We start from the raw sequence: 8,871 nt of genomic DNA, 5'->3' as shown, positions 1-8,871 counted from the left end.
CATTGCGGCGCCGGGTCTGGCCCCAGGGGCGGTGGCGGGCGGTTGGGCGGGGGCTGCATGGCCACCATGAGATGGGTTCTCAATGGCTGGAGATGTTGAGGTTGGATTTAGGACATCTTGCTTGGTTTTGCATCTTCTTCTTGGTGTCTTCGTTGTTGGGCGTCCTCTCAAGGCATCTTCATCCTCTTTCACATAGAAAAATTGCCCATCCATCTTGCATCGTCTCTTGGTGTCCTCCCTATTGGATGGCTTCCCAGGGCGTCTTCGTGGTTCTTTGCATTTCTTCACATGCAAGATAAATCCCTTCATCTTGCGTCATGTCTTGGTGTCTTCGGTGTTGGGCGTCCTCTCGGGTCATCTTCATCCTCCTTCACGCGCCAGAAAGATCACACACGGTCTTGCATCGTCTCTTGGTGTCGTTGGCACCAGCTGATTTTCCAGATCATCTTCATCCTGCTTCACGTGCAAAAAATGTCCCTCCATCTTCTGTCATCTCTTGGTGTCCTTAGCATGCCCTTTGTATGCCAACCACCTTCTTCCATCCTGTGTCATCCTCTCCTGGCGTCCTTACCATTGGGTGTTCTCCCAGGGCATCTCTGTCCTCCTGCAGGTCCAGGCCATCTCCCTCCGTCCTGCACCATCTTTAGTGTTCTCGGCATCGGGTGTCCGTGTTGGGTGGGACATCTTCAAGCCTCATCATGTGCAAGTCACCTTGGTCCCTCTTGCATCATCCTCTTTTGATGTTCTCAGCTCCAGATGCCCTCTTGGGGCCTCTCCACCCTCCTTCACCTTCAAAACACCTCCATCTGTCTTGTACCAGCTCTTGGTGTCTTTGACACCAGTTGTCCTCCATGGTCTTCAACGAGCAAGCCATTTGCCTCTGACTCATACCATCTCTTGGTGGCCCTGGCACTGGGTACCTTCCTGGGGCACCTTCATGTGCAAGCCACCTTTGTCCATCCTGCCTCATCTTCTCCTGGTGCCTTCAGCATTGGATTGCCTGCTGGGGCATCTCCATCCTTGTTTATGTGCAAGCCACCGCCTGTCATCTCAAACTATCTCTCAGTGTCTTTGACACCAGGTGTCCTCCGTGCTCCTTCAGGTGCATGACACCTCCCTCCACCTCAAACTGTCTCTTGGTGTCCTGGATGCCAGGTACCCCCCCAGAACATCTCCATGCTCCTTCATGTTCAAGCCTCTTCCTTCCATTGTGTGTCACCTCCTGGTGTCCTTGACACTGGCTGCCCTCCCAGGACATCTCCATCCTTCTTCGCATCCTGCTGTCCTGCACCATCTTTCAATGTCTTTGGGACTGAGTGGACTCCTGTGGCATCTTTGTGCTCCGTCATTTCAAAGCCACCTTCCTCCATCCTGCGTCATTGCTTCTTGATGTCATCAGCATTGGGCGCCCTCTTGCAGCATCTTCATCTCCCTTCATATCCAATCCACCTCCCTCTATCTTGCATCGTCTTTTGGAGTCCTCAGAACCAGGTGTCTTCCTGGGGCATCCCCATCCTCCTTCACGTGCAACACCACCTTCCTTCATGTTGCACCATCATCTCTTGATGTCCTCTGTACCAGGTGACCTCCTGGAGTATCTCCATCCTCCTCCACGTGCAAGGCGTCTCCATCCACCTCACATCATCTCCTGGTGTCCTCGGCACTGGGTGTCCTCCTGGGGCATCTCCATCCTCCTTCACATGCAAAACCACCTTCCTCTGTATTGCACCATCATCTCTTGATGTCCTCTGCAGTAGGTGACTTCCTGGAGCATCTCCATCCTGCTCCATGTGCAAGGTGTGTCTATCCACCTCACATCATCTCCTGGTGTCTTTCTGGGGCATCTCCATCCTCCTTCACATGCAAAACCACCTTCCTCTGTGTTGCACCGTCATCTCTTGATGTCCTCTGCACCAGGTGACCTCCTGGAGCATCTCCATCCTCCTCCACGTGCAAGGCGTCTCCATCCACCTCACATCATCTCCTGGTGTCCTCGGCACTGGGTGTCCTCCTGGGGCATCTCCATGCTCCTTTGCATCCCACCACAGATGCTGCAACTTGCCTGTGCCCTCCCGTCGCCCCAGCACATGCACCAGGTTGCATCACTGCTCAGCTCCCCACCGGCACGTCCTGCCGCTGGGCTCCTGCCCCCAACTCCTGCCCCCAATGGGACACCGCTCATCCCACCACGAGCCCCAGCATGGCTTTGCCATCCAGCCCAGGCTCAAGGACAATCCTTCAACCCCGTTTCCCTGCTCCGCTCATGCCACCACCTCTTGCCGCGAGCTCAGATGGAGGGAAACCATGACGCTGCTGACCCATCTTCTTCCTTTCCCACCCCGCAGCCGACATCGCCCGCAACATGGGTGCCAAGACGGTGATCGCCATCGACGTGGGCAGCCAGGACGAGACGGACCTGTGCAACTATGGGGACAGCCTGTCTGGCTGGTGGCTTCTCTGGAAACGTCTCAACCCCTGGGCTGAAAAAGTCAAGGTGAGGACTGGTGGGACGCGGGGATGCCGGTGAGATGGTGCGGATGGGGTGTTGAGCGCCTCGTCCTCGCAGGTGCCCGACATGGCGGAGATCCAGTCCCGCCTGGCCTACGTGTCGTGCGTGCGGCAGCTGGAGGTGGTGAAGTCCAGCTCATACTGCGAGTACATCCGCCCCCCCATCGACCGCTTCAAGACCATGGATTTCCGCAAGTTTGATGAGATCTACGTGAGTTGGGGGACGGGGAGGTTGGTGGGGTGGCCTGGACTAGCTTAGAGTGCCTCAGGCCAACAATGAGATGCCCCAAGCCATAGGTTGAGGTTCTCCAGCCATCAGTTGGGGGTGTTCCGGCTGTTGATTGGGGTGCCCTGGCCATTAACAGGGTGCCCTGGCCACTAATGGGTTGCCTCAGATGTAGATTTGAGTGCCCGTCCATTGGTTAGGTGTCTAGGCCAGTAACAGGGTCTCCTGGCTATCAGGTAGAGTCAACCAGCAATTGATTGAGTGCCCCAGCCACCATTTGGGGGTGCTCTGGTCCATCGATTGGGGTGTCCTGGCCATCGGTGGGGTGACCTGGCCATCAGTGGGGTGACCTGGCCATCAGTTGGGTGCTCAAGCCATCATTCAGGTGCCTCAGCCATTAATGGAGTGACTAGAACATCATCTGGGGGTGCCCGAGCCATCGTTTGGGGTGCTTGGGCCATCAATTGCCACATCCTGGCCATTATTTGGGGTGCCTGGGCCATCATTCCGGGTACCTAGGTCATCATTTGGGCTTCCCTGACCATCAGTTGGGCCACCTGGGCCATTGGTTGGGTGCCCCAGCCATCAATGGGGTACCTTTGGCCATCGTTTGGGGTGTCTTGACGAGGTTGAACAATCCCAGTCATCATTTGGGCTACCTCGGCCATCAGTTGGGTGCCTCAACCATCGATGGGGTGTCCTGGGCCATCAGTTGAGATGTCCTACCCATCAGTTGGGTGCCTGAGCTGTCATTTGGGTTGCCCGGGGCCACCGATGGGCTGTGGCCGCTCTCCCTGCAGGACGTGGGCTACCAACACGGCAAAGTGGTCTTCGACGGTTGGAGCCGGGGTGACATCATTGAGAAGATGGTGAAGGACCGGCGCTCGGCCGACTTCTACGAGAGCAAACGCATGGATGTGAGCAGGGGGTGGCACCGGGACCCGTGGGTGGTGGTGGTGGCTGCCTGGGGACCTGCCCTGGGGCATCCTGGGATGGGCCACCTTGTCCCCGGCACCCTGATTTTGGGCATTTTTTTCTTTCCCCTGGCCCTGGAGCCATCTTCAGGGTGCAGGACATCGCCGCGCCCCTTGTCCCCTCTGTCTCCCCTGTGTCCTTCTACCCCTCCTGCTGCAGGTTGTCCCCTTTGGTGTTCTCCTGTCCCTCACTGCCATCTTCCTGTCCCTCCCCACCCTACCTGAGCCTCCCGTCCCCTTGGGCCATCCTCCTGCCCCTGCCACCCTGGTCCATCTCCTGTCCCTCCCCAGCATCATTCTGTCCTCTTGGTCCATCGTTCTGTGCCCTCCACCTTGGTCCATCCTCCTGTCCCCCACCCCCGGTGTCCTCCTGTCCCCTCCTCACTCCATCCTCATGTGTCTTGGTCCATCTCCTGTCCCTCATTGGTGTCCTCCTGTCCCTTCCTTGGTCCAGCTCCTGTCCCCTTCAGCATCTTTGTCCCCTCCTTCCATCTCCTGTCCCCTCCACCCTGGTCCATCTCCTGTCCCTCACTGGCATCCCTCTCTCCATCATCATTTTGTTCCCTTAGTCCATCTCCTGTTGCCTTGGTCCATCTCCTGTCCCTCACTGGTGTCCTCCGGTCCCTTCCTTAGTCCACCTCCTGTCCCCCTCCCCATCACCCTTTTGTCCCCTTAGTCCATCTCTGTTGCTTTGGTCCATCTCCTGTCCCCACCACTACCCCCCATCCCTCTGTCCCCTCCTTGGTCCATCCCCCGTCCCTCACTGGTGTACTCCTGTCCCCTCCTCGGTCCATCTCCTGTCCCCGCCTTGGTCCGTCCCGTCGGTGTCCTCCTGTCCCCTCCTCGGTCCATCTCCTGTCCCCGCCTTGGTCCGTCCCGTCGGTGTCCTCCTGTCCCCTCCTCGGTCCATCTCCTGTCCCCGCCTTGGTCCGTCCCGTCGGTGTCCTCCTGTCCCCTCCTCGGTCCATCTCCTGTCCCCGCCTTGGTCCGTCCCGTCGGTGTCCTCCTGTCCCCTCCTCGGTCCATCTCCTGTCCCCGCCTTGGTCCGTCCCGTCGGTGTCCTCCTGTCCCCTCCTCGGTCCATCTCCTGTCCCCGCCTTGGTCCGTCCCGTCGGTGTCCTCCTGTCCCCTCCTCGGTCCATCTCCTGTCCCCGCCTTGGTCCGTCCCGTCGGTGTCCTCCTGTCCCCTCCTCGGTCCATCTCCTGTCCCCGCCTTGGTCCGTCCCGTCGGTGTCCTCCTGTCCCCTCCTCGGTCCATCTCCTGTCCCCGCCTTGGTCCGTCCCGTCGGTGTCCTCCTGTCCCCTCCTCGGTCCATCTCCTGTCCCCGCCTTGGTCCGTCCCGTCGGTGTCCTCCTGTCCCCTCCTCGGTCCATCTCCTGTCCCCGCCTTGGTCCGTCCCGTCGGTGTCCTCCTGTCCCCTCCTCGGTCCATCTCCTGTCCCCGCCTTGGTCCGTCCCGTCGGTGTCCTCCTGTCCCCTCCTCGGTCCATCTCCTGTCCCCGCCTTGGTCCGTCCCGTCGGTGTCCTCCTGTCCCCTCCTCGGTCCATCTCCTGTCCCCGCCTTGGTCCGTCCCGTCGGTGTCCTCCTGTCCCCTCCTCGGTCCATCTCCTGTCCCCGCCTTGGTCCGTCCCGTCGGTGTCCTCCTGTCCCCTCCTCGGTCCATCTCCTGTCCCCGCCTTGGTCCGTCCCGTCGGTGTCCTCCTGTCCCCTCCTCGGTCCATCTCCTGTCCCCGCCTTGGTCCGTCCCGTCGGTGTCCTCCTGTCCCCTCCTCGGTCCATCTCCTGTCCCCGCCTTGGTCCGTCCCGTCGGTGTCCTCCTGTCCCCTCCTCGGTCCATCTCCTGTCCCCGCCTTGGTCCGTCCCGTCGGTGTCCTCCTGTCCCCTCCTCGGTCCATCTCCTGTCCCCGCCTTGGTCCGTCCCGTCGGTGTCCTCCTGTCCCCTCCTCGGTCCATCTCCTGTCCCCGCCTTGGTCCGTCCCGTCGGTGTCCTCCTGTCCCCTCCTCGGTCCATCTCCTGTCCCCGCCTTGGTCCGTCCCGTCGGTGTCCTCCTGTCCCCTCCTCGGTCCATCTCCTGTCCCCGCCTTGGTCCGTCCCGTCGGTGTCCTCCTGTCCCCTCCTCGGTCCATCTCCTGTCCCCGCCTTGGTCCGTCCCGTCGGTGTCCTCCTGTCCCCTCCTCGGTCCATCTCCTGTCCCCGCCTTGGTCCGTCCCGTCGGTGTCCTCCTGTCCCCTCCTCGGTCCATCTCCTGTCCCCGCCTTGGTCCGTCCCGTCGGTGTCCTCCTGTCCCCTCCTCGGTCCATCTCCTGTCCCCGCCTTGGTCCGTCCCGTCGGTGTCCTCCTGTCCCCTCCTCGGTCCATCTCCTGTCCCCGCCTTGGTCCGTCCCGTCGGTGTCCTCCTGTCCCCTCCTCGGTCCATCTCCTGTCCCCGCCTTGGTCCGTCCCGTCGGTGTCCTCCTGTCCCCTCCTCGGTCCATCTCCTGTCCCCGCCTTGGTCCGTCCCGTCGGTGTCCTCCTGTCCCCTCCTCGGTCCATCTCCTGTCCCCGCCTTGGTCCGTCCCGTCGGTGTCCTCCTGTCCCCTCCTCGGTCCATCTCCTGTCCCCGCCTTGGTCCGTCCCGTCGGTGTCCTCCTGTCCCCTCCTCGGTCCATCTCCTGTCCCCGCCTTGGTCCGTCCCGTCGGTGTCCTCCTGTCCCCTCCTCGGTCCATCTCCTGTCCCCGCCTTGGTCCGTCCCGTCGGTGTCCTCCTGTCCCCTCCTCGGTCCATCTCCTGTCCCCGCCTTGGTCCGTCCCGTCGGTGTCCTCCTGTCCCCTCCTCGGTCCATCTCCTGTCCCCGCCTTGGTCCGTCCCGTCGGTGTCCTCCTGTCCCCTCCTCGGTCCATCTCCTGTCCCCGCCTTGGTCCGTCCCGTCGGTGTCCTCCTGTCCCCTCCTCGGTCCATCTCCTGTCCCCGCCTTGGTCCGTCCCGTCGGTGTCCTCCTGTCCCCTCCTCGGTCCATCTCCTGTCCCCGCCTTGGTCCGTCCCGTCGGTGTCCTCCTGTCCCCTCCTCGGTCCATCTCCTGTCCCCGCCTTGGTCCGTCCCGTCGGTGTCCTCCTGTCCCCTCCTCGGTCCATCTCCTGTCCCCGCCTTGGTCCGTCCCGTCGGTGTCCTCCTGTCCCCTCCTCGGTCCATCTCCTGTCCCCGCCTTGGTCCGTCCCGTCGGTGTCCTCCTGTCCCCTCCTCGGTCCATCTCCTGTCCCCGCCTTGGTCCGTCCCGTCGGTGTCCTCCTGTCCCCTCCTCGGTCCATCTCCTGTCCCCGCCTTGGTCCGTCCCGTCGGTGTCCTCCTGTCCCCTCCTCGGTCCATCTCCTGTCCCCGCCTTGGTCCGTCCCGTCGGTGTCCTCCTGTCCCCTCCTCGGTCCATCTCCTGTCCCCGCCTTGGTCCGTCCCGTCGGTGTCCTCCTGTCCCCTCCTCGGTCCATCTCCTGTCCCCACCTCTGCCCCCCATCCCTCTGTCCCCTCCTTGCTCCATCCTGTCCCTTGCTCCATCTCCTGTCCCCCCAGCCTCTTGTCCCTCTCCCTGTTGTCCCCCACTGCCCTCCCACCCCCTTAACCTCACATCTCTCCTCCCGCTCTCCCCGTCCTCACCCCTCTCGCACATGGGGGGGGCGCTGCTCGGGGTGGGGGCCCCCTTTTTTTTCCTCCCGTAGGTTCTCACGTGTCCCAGCGCCGGTTTCACCGACCTGGCGGAGATCGTGTCCCGCATTGAGCCGGCCAAACCCTACTTGTCCGACGGATACGCAGACGGTGAGCTGGAGGGTTGGGGGTCCCACTGTAGGGGGCCACATCCAGAGCCGGGAGCTGACCCGTCACCCCCTCTTGTCCCCGTCACCCCTCCGCAGAGGAGTCTGACTACCTCACCGAGTACGAGGACGAGGGGCCGGAGCCAACACGGGGCGAGGAGGACGCGTTCGCCCCCGCCGAGTGGGCCGGCGCCGGCGTCTTGGAGGCTGTGAGTGTCCCTGGTCGTGGAGACCCTCCTAAATGGGGTGTCCCCTGGGTTTGGGGGCTCCCGAGGGTGCCCTGACCCAGTGCATGGGGTGGCCCTGGGGCAGATTCTGCTCCTGGTCATGGAGACCCTCCAAAATGGGGTGTCCCCTGGGTTTGGGGGCGCCCGAGGGCGTCCTGACCCCCTGAGTGGAGGCGTGTGGTCATGGAGACCCTCCAAAATGGGGTGCTCCTGGGTTTGGGGGTTCCCGATGGCATCCTGACCCCCTGAGTGGAGGCGTGTGGTCACGGAGACCCTCCAAAAGGGGGGTGCTCCTCAGTTTTGGGGTTCCTGAGGGTGCCCTGACCCCACGTGTAGGGTGCCACGGGGGTAGATACTGTCCCTGGTTTTGGAGACCCTCCAAAATGGGGTGTCCCTGATCCTGTGCGTGGGAGCATGTGGCCATGGAGACCCTCCAAAATGGGGCGTCCCCTGGATTTGGGGCATCCCAAGGGTGTCCTGAGCCCCTGCATGGGGGTGCGTGTGGTCATGGAGACTCTCCATAATGGGGTGTCCTTCCAAAATGGGGTGTCTGTGGGTTTGGGGGCTCCCGAGGGTGCCCTGACCCCATGCATGGGGTGGCCCTGGGACAGATCCTGCTCCTGGGTGCTGCACTGTGTCCCCCTCCCAGTGTCCCCCACATGTCCCCCAGCTCCCTGTGGTCTTGGGGACAGCTCAGACCCCACTCATGCTGCACTGTGTCCCCATCCCAGTGTCCCCCATGTGTCCCCCAGCTCTCTGTGCTCTTGGGGACACCCTGAACCCATGGGTGCTGCACTGTGTCCCCATCCCAGTGTCCCCCTGCAGTCTTGGGGATGGCCTGGACCCCATGGGTGCTGCACTGTGTCCCCATCCCAGTGTCCCCCTGCGGTCTTGGGGACAGCCCGGACCCCACGGGTGCTGTACCGTGTCCCCATCCCAGTGTCCCCCAGCTCTCTGTGCTCTTGGGGACACCCTGAACCCATGGGTGCTGCACCGTGTCCCTGTCCCTGTGTCCCCCACGTGTCCCCCTGTGTGCTTGGGGACAGCCTGGCACCTACGGGCGCTGCGTGTCCCCATCCCAGTGTCCCCAGCATGTCCCATCTCTCCACAGGAGGAGGAGAAGACCCTACGGCACCGCCCGAGCCGGGACCCC

At 62.4% G+C, this 8,871-nt stretch overlaps 1 protein-coding gene across 1 annotated transcript in view; it reads left to right on the top strand.

Annotated features, from left to right (window-relative positions):
• Positions 1-8,497, top strand: part of PNPLA6 (patatin-like phospholipase domain containing 6) — a 22,866-nt gene extending 14,369 nt beyond the window's left edge. Inside the window, exons 27-32 of the mRNA XM_009894444.1 lie at positions 2,346-2,494; positions 2,567-2,719; positions 3,535-3,651; positions 7,399-7,507; positions 7,591-7,700; positions 8,471-8,497. Coding sequence (XP_009892746.1) covers positions 2,346-2,494; positions 2,567-2,719; positions 3,535-3,651; positions 7,399-7,507; positions 7,591-7,700; positions 8,471-8,497 — 665 coding nt within the window. The remainder of the gene's footprint in view (positions 1-2,345; positions 2,495-2,566; positions 2,720-3,534; positions 3,652-7,398; positions 7,508-7,590; positions 7,701-8,470) is intronic.
• The last annotated feature ends 374 nt before the right edge of the window (positions 8,498-8,871 follow it).

Source organism: Charadrius vociferus, unplaced genomic scaffold (genome assembly GCF_000708025.1).
Source record: "Charadrius vociferus isolate BGI_N301 unplaced genomic scaffold, ASM70802v2 scaffold2311, whole genome shotgun sequence".
Classification (NCBI taxonomy): domain Eukaryota; kingdom Metazoa; phylum Chordata; class Aves; order Charadriiformes; family Charadriidae; genus Charadrius; species Charadrius vociferus.
The sequence above is the reverse complement of the archived record's forward strand: the minus strand, read 5'-3'. Positions and strand labels throughout refer to the sequence as shown.